Raw genomic sequence first — 20,222 nt, forward strand, 5'->3', positions numbered from 1 at the left:
CAGTGCCACTGTCTCCACACCATACATTGTTGCAGGTCTCTCCACCATTTTGAAAGCTTTTCCTGTCACTAATCAACCCTTGCATTCATCTCCACCCACTCCCTGCACTCACTTCTTCACTTCGCTTGTGCATTATATAGCTGACCCTAGATATTTGACCTCATCCACCTTCACTACATTTACTCCTCACATCTTCATCTTTCCATTTATCTCCCTCTCATTCACACACACGTATTCTGTCTTCCCTCTACTGACTCCCATTCTCCTTCTCTCCCCTGCTACCTGTCCTGGTACTCATACATCAGCTCCTGATTCTCACTTCTGATCTTCCTGTTTGATTTGGCCGAGATCTGACATCAGATCCTGACTGGGGGAAAATAAAAGACTACACTATACAGTACTTAAAATCAGAGCCAGTGATCATCCAGCTAATTTATGTAGACAGAAAAAGGCAATGTGTAAATTAAAATGGTAATGATGCTGTCAGGCTTTAAAGGCAGATAAACCAGAACCCTGGCATTTAACTGTCATCTTTTTGATTTTAACAGAAAAATCAAGAAGGAAAATTGCCTTATAATGCATCACATACTCTCTCTCTCCTACACACACACACATGCCCAGAAACCCCTCCTTCCCGCTTCAGCCAGTTTGCCTTCCTCTGCTCTAACCAAGCTCCCTCCGTCTTTGGTTCAGCCTGCTGGAGCTACTTTTACATTTAAAACAGTAAGAGCTAAACTCACCCTCAGCTTTTATGTGAATGGAGATGATTATTAACCACTGTGGTGTAATTTTGTGGTGAAGACTGTATTTCTCTGCATACAGGGAGTACCACATCTTGCTGGTTGATGATTCAAATGCTGATCCAGCAAAAGTCTGCCAAAAAAGGTGAGGTGGCTACAATAAATGATGAGTAACTGTGAAAATTGTTTTGAGGGAATTATTACTAAAAGATTGGAATGAATCATTAGGGCACTAGAAAGACCACGAGACTTGACTTTCTCCTGTTTTTTCTTACAATTTTGTTGTGTTTTGATTAAGAAGCTATAATGTTAGATTAGCCTGTTTAGCAAGTTACTCAGCTTTGCTAGCAAGTTCGGTTACCTGGTTGCAGATTTAGTTAGCCGACTATTTTGTAGGTTATTACACTACCGTAATTTCACAAATGTTGTTTGTAATAATTCAAATATTTAAAAAGTGTGTACAATATATTTGGTGACTCCCCCTCCCCCCCCAAAAAAGAAAACCCTATCTGAAACTTTGACATCTTATTTTAGCATTAGCATAAAGTTAGCATAAATCCCTTAAACTCCTGTTAGGAAATTTTTATTTTAGTCTGTATGCAGCAAAAATATTTTCTTTTTCCTGAATAAGTTTTTTTTTCTAACATGTGGATCTTCTTCAGCAACTAAGAACCAAATTAGTAGTTGGAAGAGCATGCTGTGTGGGTCCAAATATTACTATTTTAATTTAAATTCTTTTGTTTAATGAAAGACAGTTTAGTTCTCTAGCTAGGCAAGGCACAGTTATAGGAGCTAAAAACATAAACACAGATATGTGAAAATATTTTTTAAAAAGACTAAAAACCTGTCAGATTTTCTTTAACTACATAGTTTTAAAAAATATATATTTCTATTTATTTTACAGGCACATGGGGTTTGAAGTCTCTCTGAGTTCTGGTTGGAATAACAGGAAGGATCGAAAGGAATCAAAGCACAAAGCAAGGGGGTAATAAGATTCATCACAATACTGAGAATGGTTTTTTAAATGAATTTGATCCTGTGCTCTAAGGCTGTTTAAATTACTCAACCAAGTAAAATACTAAAATCCTAGATCATAGTTTGGATGATATGACAGCTGAGTGATATGACATAAAGATCATTCATAAGTCGTCTTTTAAAATTAGAGCAATTTTACTGTTCAAGCTGTTTTTTACTCAGACTCGTAACAAAATGTGCAAAACGGCAGCTGCTGTTGGTTCAGGAATTTCTTTAATCATCTGTTCACATGAACTAATGCCACATATGCAGCACTGCAGGTACACAAGCATGAGTTTATGAATGAAATTGATTATGTATGCAATGTTACACAATATTAATATAAGCGATATAATTTTATTCTTTATCTTTTTTGAAAATATACAAACCTACGTTTTCCCCTCACATTTAATTATGTGAATAACCACAAATGCTCAGCATATTTTTAAGACAGAGGGTCTGTGTTACCTTATTACCTTAAGGTATTTTATATATTTCTCCATTAATTTTCTTCAGTTTATCCAATTTGGGGACTTTTCCCACTCGTAAAAAAAACAGTTAAAATATCTTTTTTATCACAGTACTTCTCATTTTCCCTTCGTGGAAGTCCAAACCTCTTTACTTGGCCTCAAAATTTTTAACAACTATGAGAACGCCTGCATAGATAATAGCATGTCGTAAATTTTGAATGTTAAGAGAAATATTGCTACGCCTATTACACAAGGTATTTCCAGCTATATCTCAGGATTATATAACCATAATGTACCTGTCTTGACTTTTTCAAGGTAGGCAAACAAACTCTTTAAGCTAGAGGCTCGTGTCCATATCAAACTGTGCGCTTCATGCTGTGTCATAGTGAGTGTTTTGACATCTTTGAGTGGATGGCTCATAAAGTGACCCTGGAAATACCCCGTGGGCTTTGCCTCTTAAAGGCAAGGTACAGAGATAAGAAATGCTGATGGTTTAATTTAGTTTAACTACACCGCTGTTGTTTTCCTTGGGAAAAATACGTGGTCATTATTTTATTTATGTACGTTAGCTTAGACATGGTTTTTTTCTGCCGGCTGTTGTCACTGTTTTCTTCTTTTTTATTCCATCCTCATTAGCGTTGGTGTAGTGCCCCGACAAACCTGCCTCTTGCTTCTTTGATCTTATGAATTCTTGTTTGTTGTTGACTTATTCGCTCTGGGACACAGCGTGGAAGCAATTCTCGTTCTTCTGTCTAAATGCCAGGGCAAGGGGTTGTTAGTTACATTTAAGATAATGCCTGGTTTGAGTCCAGGCAGGGAGCATGGGATGCATGCTTTCCCTCCTTTAATTCAGCTTTCTACTGTGTATATAACGTGTATCTCATCAAGAAGAAACGCGCTCCAAAAATAAGAGCAGTCTCAGCAATCTACAAACTTTTAACAGTTCCCTTTTAAGTTAATAGCTGTTGACTGTTTCATGCTCAAAGTTAGATTTTGGGTTGAGCATCACTTTTACAGCTTTGAAGGAAACCACTAACCTTCACATCCACAGCTTGAAGCCTTCTCAGATAGGCATGTACAACCCCAGTTCTTTTACTAGCTGTGTAGGAAGCAGGAGGCGGCGGGTCTGGGTCTGGGAGACATCTGGGGAAAGCTTTCAGTGTGGCACTATAAGTAACCGGGGGCGTGGAGCTGTACATTTAGGGACTAGGTGGCTTTACATGAAGACATAACTGTGAGGTTTATTTTCTTGTCCTCCCACCATAGAATTAAGAGATTTTATGGAAGCAAAAAAGTGTTGACAGCAGGCTCTGGTCTGGTGCATATGTGTTTAACAAATGTGGATGGCGTGTTTATCACAAAGTCTGGCCATAATCACAGAAAGGTAATTATCTAAACAGATGTTCATTCACACCTTTCTTTAAGTGTGAAAATACGGCTCTGTTTTTTATTTTGAAATAAATATTTTCGGATTGGAGGATTGCTGATCATCAGACCCAAATATGCTCCTTAAAAATCTTTTGCTGAGGAACCTTTTATTAAGACCCGTGGGAATAAAGCTTAAATATAAAGACCCAGGTTCTCTGTTCAGATTAGGGCTGTGATACAAGTAAGCATAATGAGTCTGTGTTGAAGCGGCACTGAGTCCACATTACTCTGTTTGACAAGAATCTACAGTTTTCCTTGTGATTTTGATCATGTAATATACTGAAATGTCTATTGTGCTTGAGTGTTTGATTTAGTGCAGAAAAACACATGGATTTGATGCAAAATGCAAATAATATTGGGAACCTCTCATCAAAACGGAACTCTCAAGCTTAAAATATTCGGAATATTTTGAGTTATTTTTGCTTCATTCTTTGCTTTGAGTCAAGAAGATCAGTTAAAACTATTGTATATGTATCTTGCTATGCTTAAGTGAGACGTGTGCCTACATTAATTACATTAGGTTGTTGTTTTTATGTTTAAATTTGCTGTACACTGCATGCGTATCCTGGCTGATTATGAGTTAAAAAATGAGCAATGTGAAGGATTGTCCCAGTTTCATGCCGTCGGTAAGGTTTGTGTTTGGGTAGTGGTGATACTGTGCTACTGGGCCTCCAAATGGTACATTACACAACATGGCCAGATGTGCAGGTTTGGAGGGCACGTGACTCTTAATGAGACATTCAGAACTTCTTTTCTTCATGGTGAGACATTAGGAAGGAAGAATATTGAGTCTTATGTTAGCAGCTGGACATTTTTTTAATGTGTCATACTTACTGAATGTGACAGTGTGTCACTGTGTTTATTATTACATAGCGTTAGTGGGAAATTCTTCTGGCATGGAATCAGTATGTGTGTGTGCGTATAGAGCCCTGCATTTGAACTTGTATAATAGGTGGTGTATATTATATCACATTTTATCTGGGCTGTTGAAGTGACGCATTCTGAAAAATATAGAAAACCTCTAATTGTCTCAGTTATCAGCATATTTGTGAGTGAATTGCTGTGTCATTCAGTGTACAATGATATAAAACAGCCAAAAGCTTTGGCAGCTTTCTAAAAAGAATATTCTTAATTAATAATCTTTTCTGAGAACTACCTATAACAAATACCATGTCAGAATCCATTTCTAAGATTATATCAACATCAAAACTAAAAGCTGATTAAATTAGAACTATGTAAAGTTGAAATTGACATAGTTCGTCATACTTGGAAGTTTTTACCCCTCAGTTGTAAAAGGCTGATGAGGTATTGTTTATATTCAGTTACACACACTCAAAATACACTGACAATTCAATTCAATTTTATTTATATAGCGCTAAATAGGGCTGTTCGATATAACGATATATATCGGATGACGATATAAAAACGTCTATCGTTTGTTTCGTGGTGTCGCAAAATAAACTGTTTACGGCAATACTTTTTCATCATTTTGATGGTCACTGTAGTGGCTATATTAATTTCTTAAAGTTCTCTCTTTCTCTTATATTTAATATAACCACACTACGGATGGACAAGCGCCTGTTTTTATGCGTTGTGGTTAGCAACAACGACGGTAACACCGTCGCGTGTCCGCTTGTTTATGGTCCACATAAACCTTTCACAATAAAGCTCAATATCCTGTTGAGACTTTTCAAAATAAACCGAATCACGTGAAAGAGCAGATTATTTACGGATGAGAATTAAAAAAGAGTCGCCAGGTGCTAAAAAATAGACCTTAGACTCAAACGTTAGAACAGGCTTTTCCCCGCAGCACGCCGTGTAATAAATACTCACAAAGAAAACAGCGGCCTTTACAACTTATGTCTAAAAATGTATAGTTTCATGCATCGGTTAAAACACTCGACTCCAGCTACATGACACACAGCTGGAAACACTTCCCGCAAGACGAGCTGCCCGAGAATTCACAGAATTTACAGAAAATGTTAAATTTTTGTGATTTATATTGCTATCGGGACGATAGATGTCTTATATCAGGATATGAGAATTTGGTCATATCGCACAGCCCTAGCGCCAAATCACAACAACAGTCGCCTCAATCAATTATTATATTCAAATTATGTATGAAGCATGTAATAGTCACTTGCAGCGTGGTGTCCTGAAGATTACAGATGAAAGATATAGTGCCTTAACCCATTTGATTTGTCTTTTGATTGATTGATTTTTTTGTAATTTTTTTTCTTGTGACATAAATGAACCAAGTAAAGATAAAGCTTTAAAGAATTGCTTTTTTGATGAATGCTCTATTCAGCGAGGTAAAATTAATTATTCCATATATCAGCAGTTCCAGCACAATCTCAGTCATGTTCCCGTGTCACATCTCTGTCTCCTCTTGTCATGTACAGTTACAAGTAGTAGAGCAGGAGCTAGATTGTTTGAATACAAACTCTTCTTAGGAAGCCTCTAAAGTCAGGCACATCACATGCAAAGTTTGCCCCACAGAAGTCTAGATCTTTAAAACTTTACTTACTTTAGGCGTCTGCAGCCCTAGATTTGAGCAAATGGGTGTCTTCGGCTTAGAGGTTTTTTGGGGTTAGGTAGAGTATTTAGTAGTAGTGCATAAGTGAAAAAAAGTGCTCTTCTCCTTTTCTTCTCTTTACCCACATGTCCTGGAGTTAGATGGCGTCCCTGAGCCTGGTTTAACCAGACATCTCTTCCTGTAACAGGAAGCTCTTCCTCACTGTTGTCACCAGGTGTTTACTCACAGGGGATTGTCTGATCTATTGTGTTTTCTCTCTAATATTGTAGGCTCTTTACTTCACGATAGAAACCACTTTGAGACAAAGTTTGTATTGCTGGCACTATATACACAAAACTGAAATTAATTTAATTGAAAATAAAAATTTAGATTTATATTAAAACCTCTTAAAAAAGCTGCCTTTGGTATTTACAAGTTGCACTGTCAGTTTTGTGACTGACGGGGTGGCTGTAGCTCAGGTGGCAGAGCAGGTCAGCCACTAATCAGAAGGTCGGTGGTTCGATCCCAGGCTGCCTCCTGGCTGCATGCCAAATATCCTTGGGCAAGATACTAACCCCGTGTTTGCCTACTGGTGGTGGTCAGAGGGCCCGGTGGCGCCAGTGTGTCCGGCAGCCTCGCCTCTGTCAGTGCGCCCCAGGGCAGCTGTGGCTACAATGTAGCTTGCTATCGCCAGTGTGTGAATGACTGAATGTAGTGTAAAGCACTTTGGGGTCCTATGGACTAGAAAAAGCGCTATACAAATGCAGGCCATTTACCATTTACTGAAAGGCGTGGACACAGGTATTTTTATGGCTAGCTTTATTGCTGCCTTCCAGAAATTTTAGGAGGAAAATATTTAAATGACTCACACAAACAGGATTTACTAAGGTTTGCGGCACACAGTTTACTATAATTTGCACCAACTTTAACACAAAAAGGCCTGTCTTAGTTTTTTCGCCTTATGTGGTTGTGATAGCTGCCGGTGGGGGTTTTGAAATTGGAGATGTTATCAGAACTAGTGGGTAATTGCCGATTGTGGATGACTCAAAGCTGTGAGCTCTCTCCTGTAGCTCTTCACGGAGTTTGGAGCCGAGTCCCACATATTTCTGGTCTTCAGTAATACTGGTATATTAATGTAGCAGAACTGACTGAACTGAACTTGACGTGGGGTATTGGAGGGAGGGACAAGAAAAATCTCAATAAAAGATGCGTACGAGGATATAACTTGCATCTTCATAGGCAGCCGGGTTACAAGTGACCAAGTTACCGTGAGCACAGACGTTTGCTTTTTTTCAGGCTGTTAGTCACATTTCTACACAGAGATCAGTACACATGTCTGTGTATTTTATCTCAGAAGTGCGCACACAAAAAATAACTTTGTTGTAGTCTTTTTTCTCCCTTCCTTCCCCCCCCCTCTTCCCTTTAGAGCTTCTCTTTAGATCTTGGAATTCAGTTGCCTCTCATTGACTGAAATCTCATGAAACGTCATGCTATTTCAAAACTTCTTACATAAATCCCATGCGACAGGTCTGCCTGTTTTTGGCTCATTAATTTGTTCTACTCTCTGCCAATTGCTGATCACCATTGAAATGAACTGTGTTCTTTTTCCGTACCCATCAAAACATTTTTTAATTGCAATATCATGCTGATATGTACTGCTTAGTACATTTGGGTCTCAACAGCTTACATTAATATGATAAAATGGTGCCATTATTGAACATCAATGAATGGCTTTACTTCAGCTAAACTTAAATGTAAATTATCATTGGATTAGGGATAAAAGGTTAATGCACATATACTTGATTTTCAGCACTTACGCCAACATTAATTTCTAGCAATTAGATTTAAGAAAATGATAAGTCAGTGTTTTTATCCATTTCTAACACATATTTAAAAACTACTTTGCTTACTTTGAATGCCTAAGCAGCACTTACTGCTCTGTGATCCACACTCTGCTGTCATGATTTGTCTGGCCGGACTCAAATGCAGGACTCAGGAATGAAAGTGCGGTGAGTTTATTTACAGTGCTGGTGTAGATAGTGCTATATACAAAGTCTTTTTGAAGTGCTCGGTTTAAGAGTCCAATATGTACAAAATCTAATGGAAGGAAGGTTCTGTGAATCAAAATCCCCGAACAGAATCTCCTAACTCCGCCAAGTAACAAACAGTCTCGGAACTCCGCTGGGACGTCCTAAGCACATAAAGAAGCACATTAGAGGTCTTCGGCCAGTTCACAGAGCCTTACAAAGAGACAAGATGAAGAATACCACAGTTAGATAACACTCAGGTGAATTCTGAAGGTCAGGTCCTACCTTAAATAGCAAACAGGTGAATGGCAGTTTTCTGTGTGAGAACAGCATTTTTATATGCATCTTTTTCTGCATTGTGTTATGTATTTCATGCAGCTAGTAATATCAGATAGCCAATATATCAATCAGACTTTAATGCGGAGTGCATTCATTACCATAATAGGCAAATAAATATATTGTATATTGTTGTAAATTAACAAATCAACGTTGAATGGCTTTTCGTTTTTAAGGTGTAATATAAATTACGATGGCAATTACACTTAGGCGTTCCATCTGCTTCATTACTCTTCCCTTTGTGTACTAATATTGAGGATGTGTTTGGACATGAGCTACAAGGCACAGCTATCATTGAAGGATGAAAGTGTTGTTATTGTGAAGAAATACACTATTTGATTACCATGTATAGGAAAGACAAAGTACTTGCCTGTGATTTATTTCGAATCAGGAGGTAGGTGTGCATTCTGCAGAAGAGCTAAGTGCTCATACCCATCTGTGCAAACAAATGGAGCTAAACAAAACACATAGTGAGTACAGTAGAAGAGTGTGTGGCGTCTTTATATGTAAAATAAAAGCTGAGCAATTCATTCTGCGTGTCAGGAAAAAGAGAGACAAATTGAGAGATATACAAAAATGGAAAGAGTAAGAAATCATTTTTTTCCTACTCTGTATTATCAGATTCTGGCAAGAAGAGCTCTGTGCTGAACTTAGTTTGTCTTCAAATTGAAAATAATATGTCAAAGGCGGGAAAAAGTGTGTTAGTTATGTACATTTGTAATCCTGGAGGGCATGTCAAGAGCATATGTGTCAAGTCCTGTTCCTCAGAGTATCCTTTTGTCCTTCAGGTGGATGTACAGCAGTGAGTTAAACGAATTTGCTTGCATTATACAAAGTTTTGGAACTTTTTTATTTGCTTTTTTTGTTTCAGGAAGCTCATTTTATCTTTAATGCACATATTGTGGTTGTATTATGTCAATAGCACCATGGTTGACTATATGTTTTCAAATAGAACAATAAGCTAAATTGCAGTAAAGGTTATAAGGAATGTGTAAAAAACCTTTGTGGCCTTATTCAGGCCAAAGTGTAATATATATATGGCATGCACAATGTTTAATTTTCTGAGCAATTCCACCTCCTTTTAGAAGATCCCTGTAATGGCTTTTCATGTGACCTGTAGCACTAATGAAAAATGCCAAGTTAACCAACCGATAAATCTATGTGAGAAGACAGTGTGCCGTCACTCCCTAAACCATGTTTGATAGAAGTAGAAGTAATGATGTTTCTTTTTAGTTTAGGACATAGAAAAGACAGGGAGAAGGATTAAAAGGGGAGCAAAAGAGACAAACTGGAGCACAGGCCATCAGGGGAATGGGGGCAGCCATACTCGGTTATGGTAGAAGCAGCGAATCCTGGAGGGAGTAAACCTTTAGTTTCTTCTTTTGTCTCTGACTTCATTTGTTACCCTTGGCAGCTCGAAAAGAGATGACATAACCACCTTAGTGTTCAATGAATCAATGTAGATATTTGCCTTTTAAGTTTGCATGCATGACCCAAAGCTTTCTGTTCTCTCCACAGGGAGTAAGAGGACGTGTATGTTGCCTCTTGCTGTAGTTTTTCCACCACTACCATGAGCTGGAGTTTTCTGACTCGCCTGCTGGAAGAAATCCACAACCATTCTACATTTGTGGGCAAGATCTGGCTCACCACTCTCATTGTTTTCCGCATTGTGCTAACAGCCGTAGGAGGAGAGTCAATCTACTACGATGAACAAAGCAAGTTCGTCTGCAACTCAGCACAGCCAGGCTGTGAGAACGTATGCTACGACGCCTTCGCTCCACTCTCACACGTCCGCTTCTGGGTCTTTCAAATTATCCTGGTGGCCACCCCTTCAGTTATGTACCTGGGCTACGCTGTCAACAAAATTGCTCGGGCAGAGGAGAAGGCAGAAAGTGGGGGAGTGAATGGATTTACCCAGAAGAAACCCAAGAAGCACTATCTTGCAGGCAGAAAGCAGCACAGGGGCATTGAAGAGGCTGAGGATGACGACGAGGAAGACCCGATGATCTATGAAGTGGCAGAGGTGGAGAACGACGATTGTGAAGCAGAAAAGGGAGGCAGCTGTGATAGAAAAGAAAAAGCCAAAGTACGCCATGATGGGCGTCATCGTATCAAAGAGGATGGATTGATGCGCCTTTACGTCGTCCAACTCCTGTTGCGCTCCTTGCTGGAGGTTGCTTTCCTCTGTGGTCAGTATGCCCTCTATGGCTTTTCCGTTCCTGCCACCTATGTATGCAAAGACCAGCCCTGTCCTCATAAGGTGGACTGCTTTGTGTCGCGACCAACTGAGAAGACAATCTTTCTCCTCATCATGTACACAGTCTCCCTGCTCTGTCTAGCACTCAATATATGGGAGATGCTTCACCTGGGCATTGGTACCATGTATGAGATAATACACTCCCGCAAGACGGAGCTCCCCAATGAGGAGCTCTACGGGCTGGCAAGAGGACAAGGCCGTCTTAACGAGGTGAGATTGAGTGAGGAAGACTACAGCTCTTACCCATTTTCTTGGAATGCACCAGCGCCTCCACCTGGGTACAACATCGCCGTCAAACCTTCTCTAGGGAACCACAACCAACCACTACCCATCACTGATCTCACTAATGCCAAGCTGGCATGTCAGCAGAATCACGTGAACATTCCCCAAGAGGAGCGTCAACAGAACGGCATTAATGATGAAAACCAGTGCAGAGTTGGGAAGGGAGATGCACCCAGGGCTGTTCATAAGGACAGCGGTAGACCTCAGAAAATCCTGGAGGGTGATAATCAGACCTACATCCAGCTGCAGAGCCACACTAACAACCGCAGCAAGCCCCACCGTGAACGTAAACACCGGCAGACCAACAGACACGCCTCCAGCAGGGCAGATACAGACAGAGGCAGCAGCAGCAGTAGCAGCAAATATGGAGTCATAAAGGGTTCAGAGTGGATTTGAAACACGACTATGTAAAACAGCTTACCTATTTAGCTCAGTTCAGTGAAAAAGCTTTGTATAGCAGGAAAATAATATCTTGAATACCTTTTGCGCTAAGATTTTGGTACCCTGTTTTTGTTTACCTTCTTTAAGCAGAGACTTTAATGCTGCAATTGAAAGTGCCTTACTTAAACCATCTAAAAGCAGCTTCATTCAAACTGAGCAACCCTTTATGTTACAGAGTTAATGTTTTTTTCATTGCCATCCACAGTTAAAGATTTGAATAATTTTGCTCATGAATATTCAAAATTGTTCTTCAGTTTCTTTTTGGTGTAGATCGTTTTCCCACAAGCAACAAAAAGGCTGTTTTCACATATGTACTGCAGCCCTAAACCGTATCAATCATTAGATATTGTCTTTAACATGCCAGTTCTCTAGTAAAAAATGCATGATGTTTAATTGTGCAAAATCAAGAATAGAGAAGCGAATATTCTGCTGAGTTCACAGGTAATGAGTGGTCATCCTGTTTCCTGCCTCCTGCACGCTATAGTCAGGCAGTGCCCTCCTCACGACCACAGGGAGTTTTTCCGATAGTCTAAATGCAGCTGACTGGAATGTCCTGCTGTCTGTTTTATGTAAGTTAAAACAACAATGTCCTGGTCTAATTCTGATGATTTGTTTTTAGAAGTTGTGTTTGAAAACAGCTGACAAAAAAATAACAGACAGTATGTTTCAGCTGGTAATTTCACCATATTTTCTTTTGGTATTTTAAAAGCATTCCCACTATTTTTTTAGAAAGAAAAGAGAAGTTTTCGTTATTGTTTCGAGAGGCAAGTTTAAAAAAAAGTCATATATTATAGTACAGGTATTACCTTTTTTTTAACATACTTTATTTTTTCAACCATTCATCCAGTAGTATACATTAAAAAGAACGAGTGTATCAAGCTTTTTATATGCTTCATTTGTTTCTTTCTTTTATCAATCTTTTACTTGGATTTCCATATTTTCAGTCTGAAAGGCCATTTGTCATTTGTTGTTACTGTGTTTGGTTTTGTTAAAAAATATTTTTAGGAACAAAAAGTGCATGTTTTGAATAAAGAGTTTGTATTTGTCTCATAATCTTTGTCTTGTTTTCAATGGTTTGATTGTCAGTCTAGAATGAAAACTATATTATTAATTTAATGCTGAATATTTGAGCATGTGGGTAATTTACACTGGTAGTCAGCTTAAGCTTGCATTGCCCTCTGCTGGGCACAAAGAGGGAATAATATAATAGTTCTATGTCTCTTTCAGTGGGATCCCTGTAGATAAAACTTACCAAAATTTTTCTGTGTCTATATTTGAAATCTGTCATATGTTGGAAGTTTTATTGAAAGAAAAACTCATCACTGAGAAATCTAATATATTTTGTGGTGAAATATTTAGTTTATGGCTCCTTAAAACTAACATGGCAAGTAGAATTTAACATACCGTAGTCAAAAATGAATCTTGGGGATTCTCTCTGGAAATGTGTTTAACCAGTGATTGTAGTTTTCTGTAGTCATTGTGTTTGACCCGCTGATATGCTGATAATCAGTTGCAATAAGTGTCAGATCAAGCATCAACTAAACAGCTAAGTTGCTTTTCATTAATTGTTATTGTCTGTTTTCTTGAATTTCATAAGTTATTTGTCTTATTTTCTTTTTCAAGGGCCAAAATTGATAACCAGGTTGCTTTTGTGTTGGGTTCAGGATACTGTACCAGTGACTGTAAGAACCTTACCATTAACTCATAATATATTTCATATATATTAAAAGGTATATTTGAAAATGAAAGCCAGGGCTCACGTTTCAGTCAACAGGTTATGTGGAGGGCAGCGTCAGGAGCAAACAGTCTTTTCTTTTTTGACGTCAGTGCTAAATTAAAATGGGAAGGCGTTTCAACTTTTGATTTCACACTGATTGAAAAGCACCTGAAGGCAGCGTCAGACCGGATGTTACGCCGTCTTCATGTCCGCACGTCCTCCAGTGTTTTTGAAAAAGCGGCGGTTACAGCTTCGCCGGCTTGTTGACGAAGCGATAGCAGTGGGGTTTTTTTTCGCTTCTCTCCAGCACAGGAACAAAACACAAGTAAGCCGTGTTTCTTTTCTCTTTTTTGTCACAAAGAAGCAGAACATGGGTTAAATTAGCCGACATTGAATGGTTTCTGGCTGTTGTTAGAGAGAGCTAACCTCGCTCAAGTCGGCTAAAGCTAACTAGCAGAGTGGCTAGGCTGAAACTTGAACTGCGCAGTTGCGTTTTGGTGGTTATCTTACGTGACCGAAATTTAAACTGCTGCACTTAAAAAAAAAAAAAAATCGTAAACATAGTTGCTAGAAAGCTAATTTATACTCTTGCCGGTTTTGTAACTTAAAAGCTTATTTGGATCTTGACAGATGTTCCTTTAATTTTTGTAGGCTCCTGGTGCTTGTGACAGCCTTTACTGCACCAGGATCATGCAACAGCAGCAGTATTCAAAAGAACGTGGATATGGGCTCCTGGGGAAGCTGTGTCTTGGGCCAAAAAAGCTGGAGGGAAAGACCTTCTACCTGGACAATGTGAAGAAACAGCCAACAGTCCTGCTTTTGGAATCCATCTCTCTTTTTGGAGGGGTAAGCATATGTTAAGATAGCCTGCCAGTGGAACCTTTTTTTACAGGCGCTTAAAAGGCTGTTGTTTAAAGGCTGTCGCATTGTATTTAAAATATATCTTCAAAAGTGTCTGTAAGAAGACAGACACTTTTTGATATAGATGACAAAAGCATCAATCTTGAGTCTTTTAAACCTTTGAATAATGGATTTAGTCTTGAATTCTGCACGCATACAACCCTAATAACGAATATATTGATCGTCCTCACTGATCTGATCTTTTCTTTTGTATGTCATTGCCTGTACTCGTGTCTGTTTTCTTTAGAAAACAAAGTATTATTACTGTTGATAAACACTTGATAAGTCCAAATGGTCAGTGAACACTTACAGTACATCCACTGGACTGAGGTTAGATTTTGCATTCATCAGAAACTCACATGGATATTGTTTTAATTTTTTTTTTTTTTTTTGAAGAGGGTCGAGAGTTTTCTACACAAGGATGTAAACTTTGTTGTGACTGGAAACAAAGAAGGCCTGGACAAGAAGAGTATTGTTTCCAAGGGTGGGGCAAGTCAATCAGCCCAACAACTGATTAAGCAGCGGGACAACGGCCTCATCAAGCAGCGACCTGGAACTCCCAGGCCAATGGTACTTTATCTCCTTTTATCACTTTCAGTCAGGCTTTTGGTTAGCTATCAAATACCACAAATCTATTTTGGCAGATGATTTACTGCCCTGAAACCTGGAAAGCTACTCTGAAAACATTCTAACACAAGATCACTAAAAAGATCAAACTCATTAGGCATTAGTGTAAGTTAAAATGAACTACACTGTATAACTGCACTGCATTTGTGTCTATAGGCTTGCAGCAGTCGAGGGAAAGCGCTGCTCGAAAAAGCCATTCGCAACAATGTAAGTCAATGAAGACAAAATTCTCTTTATAAGTACTGATGATGTATTTTGATATTTTAATTCTTCACTGTCTCTTTTTTGATGAATCTGCCTTGTAGGAACGACTGCAGGGAAGCAGTGTTTTGTCCAGTGCTCGATCATGGGGAGTCAAGATTTTGCATGTGGATGGTATCCTTTTGACTAAATTTAATGGAATTTCACAACACACCATGATTAACATGCAGTGAGCCTATGCTCACAGCAGATGGCATTGTGTGATTGCTCATGTTTTCTTGTATGCTGCTATTTTAATGCGGCTTTTAATTGGAGTTGTCTGCTGTGTACCAGTTTGTGGCTGTTTATCTTGTCCAAGGAACAATCAGAAACTTGGCAAAGCGCTACATCAAATCCAGACTGTTCCTAAAGTGGCTGGACTTGAACTATTGTGTTATTTTCAGTACTCAAAAGTATCTTTTTAGGAGAGATGTCTACAGTGTCCTTTGTACTTTGTTTTAAACTCAGTGCCCAGATTAAATAAACATTATTTGTGTTTTGCACATTGAAAGTTGTTCCTTAATGTGTTATCAGATGTCCTCTGTTATCTGAAACATTTAACTCGAGAGAGCTTCAGTACTAAACACAAGAGGGCAGAGGTGAGGTGTTTGAGCTGTTTATCTTTTCACATCATTTGACAGATTTCCTGTTGTAGCGGTTTTTAGATTTTAGGGCTGGAAAATGGTAACGATAGCGAGCAAACACATGATGGAGACCAATTAAAACTGAATGAAGTAAAAGATATAGTTGATGTTGGTTTCATATTGATGATTTTTATTTTTACTGCAGAAGACTGGCACTAAACATCAAGGCTCTCCTGCTGTCAAGGGTAAGTCTGTGGTTATGTTTTGATTCAATTTCCTCACATTTGTACTTTGGCTAATTTATTTGTCTTTTCCTTCTCAAATCTGCTGTCAACAGCTTTGGCTTTGAGATCCCCGTATCTTAAAATTGAAGACTTGAGCAGGTGAGTTCCCTCTTTTGAGGAGTTCAGTTTATATTTAAGGAAGAGAAAGTTTATTTCTTTCCTTTAGAAATCAGTCAAAAAAAAAAAGAAATCAGTCACGCCTAGTTTTAGAATAGCTTAAAATAACAAGATACTCCGATGTTTTAAGTTAATTTTTTTTCTTCCCCAAATTAAATCCTAGTCAGTAAAGATAGACAAGTTGGGATTTAGCAAGGCAAAGGAAGGTTTTTCTTTCTCCCCCAAGGCCTGCAAAGCCTCATTTAATGGTTCGGTGTCAGATTCGAGCCTTTTTTAGAGGGTTAAGCATACTGACAGTGAAGCAGCAGTGGGGGGCAGTGATCTATCCCATTGTTTCTGCCCATCTTGCCCCACTGGGTGCTGGTTCTGGAGGTGTGTATTTCAGCCCAGTTGAATTTCTTGTAATGTGAGAGCTCCCCTCCCACTGAGGCAGCTCCCCAGGAGGCCAGAGCTCAACTGGATACGATTTCTATTTGATGAGGCTTTGCAAGCTCCACTGCCCCTTCCTGCAGGGGATCTCTGTGTGCTAACAGAGCCCATCATTTGCGCTCTCATTTCAGTTAATTGATGTGATCTGGCTAATGTGTATGGGCCATTGCTATGACATAGAACCCATGGCATCTGGACTGCTAGATACAGTCTATCTCAAATAAGTTTTTGAAAAGTGGTTAATATAGCTTCAAAATGCTTCAGTTATATAATTACTGTATTACTGAGTCAGTCTTTATATTCTTAGTGTTGTAATGTTGAAACATTGATACAGACATTTTTATTTGGTTTTTCATTTTTTCTATTGTTCCTCCCTCTGTTATTCTGCCATGTAAACAGGAAATACAAGCCTTTGCACATGCAGTCTATGACCTTCCCAGATCTGTACTACGCTGGTCGATTCAGTCCCTTTGAATGTCCTCCTCCTCCTCGGTTTGAAAAGAAGACAGAGATGGAGGAAACCAAAACAAGGTTTGTTCACATGTGGTTGGCTAACTGTTTGAATAATACTGATTAATATATATATATATATTACAAACTGTTTGATTATTTTTCATTTTTGAATAAATGGTTGAAATGATGGTGGAAATAAATTGCACTCCATGAAGAAAGTGTTTTATTGTGTAAAAAGTATTTTGAGGGTTCATAATATTTGTATTTTTCTTAATTAGGGTCAAGAAAGTTGAAAGTAGCATTCAAGAAAAATCCCAAAGTAAATCCCCACTTAGTTGTAACCCTTCACCTTGGCGACCACGCAAAAAGGACCCTTCTTACTGTGAATGCTGCCAACAATCATTCACAAATCTGGAAGAGGTAGGAATTTTTTTTTTTTAATTATTATTTAAAGCAAATAGAAGTTGGTTCCTTTGGGTGATTTTGTTCATTTTCATGGTGTGGGTTTTTGTTTTTGTTTTTTTTTGTCCTTGAAGCACTTGCAGTCCAATCAGCACCGCACATTTGTGCTGGATCCTTTGAATTACAGCTTGGTGGATGAGCTTGTGGTTGATATGCTTCCAGAATTTGATCCCAATCCACCCCAGCAAGAAGAACTGAGCAGGTCAGCTTGGATTATGAAATATTTTGATATAGATTTATTTATATATATATTTTTTTCTGTTTTCAACTGATTGTCTGTATCCTTCTCTAGACTTCCAACTCCTTTGCCTATCCATGATGTCTGTGAACTGGAGCCTCTTTCTGATGCCGAGACGGAGCATACTGTTCAGGCCCTGCGGAGACGAGGTTCATCATTAAATACTCACCTTTCCAGCCCTACCAGGGGTCCTCTTTCCTGTCCAGGCCCTGCCAGTCCATCACCAGGAGTTCAGTTTACCGTCCCAAATCCAGGCGCTCGGTCTTTCAATCATGTGACAAACTGCCAGCTGCCTGATATGCATCCTCAGGCTTTGAGTCCAGTCATGCCTGTATTAAAACCTGAAGTAGAAGCCCAGGACTCAGTCAATCAACTGCCTGAAATTCAGCGTCTCTCTCCATGTCCCCTCTCTGACCCTTTCTCCCTGCCTCCAGTCCTCAGCCCCCAAGTCCCCTATTCCTACATTATAAATCCTCAAAGTCCTTACTCAGACCCCCCTGTCCTCAGTCCCCAACCATACATCACAGAGGAGCCTGTGGAAGGATCAACTGAGGATGGTGTGTTTACATTTGCCTCAGCATTCAGAGATTTTCTCTCCACCCCACCAATTACTTCTGGGGCTGTGACCAATGCAGGAAGAGCAAAAACGGACAACGTTGTTGAGTTTGCTGGGCTTGTGTGTTCTAACAGAGATTTGGAGTGCACCACGCGATCTTCTGGTAGATCTCGTTCCCTTCCTCGTCAGTCAGAAATCGCAGTAAACTCCAAAAAGCGCAGTCGATCTGCCAGCCCTGAATGTAGCAACAGTAAAAGGATGAGGACAACAAAGACTGGTAACAGTGATAGCTGGACGGGACAAAATATTAAACCACCAAAACCACAAAGTGACAATACAGCAAAGAGTGAATGCGCTTTACTCTTGGACAAGCTCCGTTATGAAATCTCTCAGTCTTGTCTCAGTTCAACTGTCTCTTCAACATTTACTACTGTGGATATGTTTGGTTTAAAACAGACTTGTAGTACGTTTTGTTTTCCGAGTGCACAGAATTTAGCTCGATCCTCTGTCAAAATTGACCCGGTTGCCACTCAACCAGTCGACTTCCACACTGATAAATGTCACAGTGGGATTTCTAGTCAAGAATCTCAGCGTTCAGTATCTCACTCTACCTCAATCTGTATCGAGCCAGGCCTCATCCCAGACCTGGCAAAGCTCTCTCCATCATCCTCAGAGTCAGACTGGGACTGTGACCTGCTGTCACAGCTGGGCCCGACCTCAGCTACACCTCTGGCTTCCACTGAACAGAACTGTGAGCTCGACAAGGAACTACTCCACAGGCCGTGTCCCTGGATGCACAACACCAGCTACGAGTCACACCTGCATACTGTCCTTAAGCCATCAACCCCATCCGCCTCAATGTGCGGGGAAGAAAGGGACCCTTTTAGCAGGACTGTGGTACAGATTGTAGAGGTTCAGCACTGACAGCTATTTTCTTGACTTTTTTGTGAAAGATGCGAAGCACAAAAGCCCTTTGTACACTGAATAAATATTTAAAATTAGGGCTTAATTTCAGATTTAATTGTCTTCTGCATTACATGCTGATTAATTTATCCTGCATCTTCCCAAGAATTTGAATCCTGTTGATGATCATGTTCCTCTTGAACCCTCATTGTGCATAGTCCCCTTAATAGTATTGTGTGTTGTGCTGACTGCAGTCGCTCAGGCAGCTCTGTTCGGGAACTTGTGGCGATACTGAGAATTTAATGAGGCCTTCCTGAAAGGGGGCATTATTCAATTACTGTAAGTGCTGCGCCTGGATCAGGTCCCACATATGCTGGTGTTGATGGTCAAACAGACGAGGCGTTCACAGGGTGGAGGACTGACGAACTGTGAGCCAAATCACCTGATTAATGTCAAAAAGCTCTTCCTGCATTTTGAGGGTGGGCCAGAGGACTGGCTTTGTCAAGGAGAAGCAAGTCAGGTTTATTAGATATACAGTATGAGGTCATCTACCAATAAATACCATTTTTGGACATCTTTGATATGATGAAATGGTCTATAAAGTCCAGAACTCACTGCTGCTTCTAAACATGAAAAAAAGGTCACAATGTGACAAAGGGAATGCAACATGATTTTTGCATATGGAGGTATGTCAGTTGTCTCTGGGAATGTGAATTGAAACCTTGTACAGTGTTTTTTTTTTTTTTAATAAATGTTTTTATTCATAAATATCCCCCCTCTGTGTGCTTTAAAAAGCTTCTTTTTTTTTCCATGTGTGGTGAAGACTTTATAAATGCTGACTGTATGTCAAACTTAAATAAGTGATGGATGAAGCAAGGGCAGCAGCAAGTCGATGTGTCCCGTTTGGCTCATCAGACCAGCTGATATGAACAGTATTTGATATGTTCTCCTCATCCCAGTTTTCATTAATACTAACTGCCCAGTTTTCACCCAACCGATAAGTGAATCATATTATTGCGTATATATAATTCAAATATATTCATTTACATAATTCTTTCGGGATAATGGCTTTAATTCAATATTAATTATAAGAAAATGTATTTATTATTCTAATCGACAGGGCAAAGAAAATACACTTAGCTCATCTGCATTATAAATAATAAACCACTGTTTGAAGTGCATTAGATGGATGGCATGCATTT

General features: G+C 39.3%; 2 protein-coding genes across 2 annotated transcripts; both read left to right on the forward strand.

The window, feature by feature from the left end:
* Window positions 1–610: 610 nt before the first annotated feature.
* On the forward strand, window positions 611–12,563 carry LOC147323392 (gap junction gamma-1 protein-like). Its single transcript, XM_086303713.1, has 4 exons — window positions 611–723; window positions 823–885; window positions 1,645–1,725; window positions 10,049–12,563. The coding sequence occupies exon 4, from the start codon at window positions 10,101–10,103 to the stop codon at window positions 11,463–11,465; it is 1,365 nt and encodes a 454-aa protein (XP_086159839.1). The 5' UTR covers window positions 611–723; window positions 823–885; window positions 1,645–1,725; window positions 10,049–10,100; the 3' UTR covers window positions 11,466–12,563.
* Window positions 12,564–13,373: 810 nt separating this feature from the next.
* On the forward strand, window positions 13,374–19,790 carry dbf4b (DBF4B-CDC7 kinase regulatory subunit). Its single transcript, XM_086303712.1, has 12 exons — window positions 13,374–13,552; window positions 13,879–14,073; window positions 14,524–14,697; window positions 14,911–14,961; window positions 15,060–15,129; window positions 15,529–15,593; window positions 15,784–15,823; window positions 15,916–15,961; window positions 16,808–16,939; window positions 17,140–17,281; window positions 17,398–17,525; window positions 17,616–19,790. The coding sequence occupies exons 1-12, from the start codon at window positions 13,433–13,435 to the stop codon at window positions 19,039–19,041; spliced, it is 2,589 nt and encodes an 862-aa protein (XP_086159838.1). The 5' UTR covers window positions 13,374–13,432; the 3' UTR covers window positions 19,042–19,790.
* The last annotated feature ends 432 nt before the right edge of the window (window positions 19,791–20,222 follow it).

Source organism: Aulonocara sp. 'chitande type north' Nkhata Bay, linkage group LG8 (assembly GCF_057382095.1).
Source record: "Aulonocara sp. 'chitande type north' Nkhata Bay isolate Kocher_YH1m ecotype deep benthic linkage group LG8, A_spYH_male_GT1.1, whole genome shotgun sequence".
NCBI lineage: Eukaryota > Metazoa > Chordata > Actinopteri > Cichliformes > Cichlidae > Aulonocara > Aulonocara sp. 'chitande type north' Nkhata Bay.

Bases quoted from the DNA above. Each gene is read 5' to 3' on its own strand.
- LOC147323392 (XM_086303713.1), top strand. From the start codon at position 10,101: ATGAGCTGGAGTTTTCTGACTCGCCTGCTGGAAGAAATCCACAACCAT.
- dbf4b (XM_086303712.1), top strand. From the start codon at position 13,433: ATGTCCGCACGTCCTCCAGTGTTTTTGAAAAAGCGGCGGTTACAGCTT. The intron at 15,962-16,807 runs GTGAGTTCCCTC...CCATGTAAACAG, and splicing joins AAAATTGAAGACTTGAGCAG to GAAATACAAGCCTTTGCACA. The intron at 17,526-17,615 runs GTCAGCTTGGAT...ATCCTTCTCTAG, and splicing joins CAGCAAGAAGAACTGAGCAG to ACTTCCAACTCCTTTGCCTA.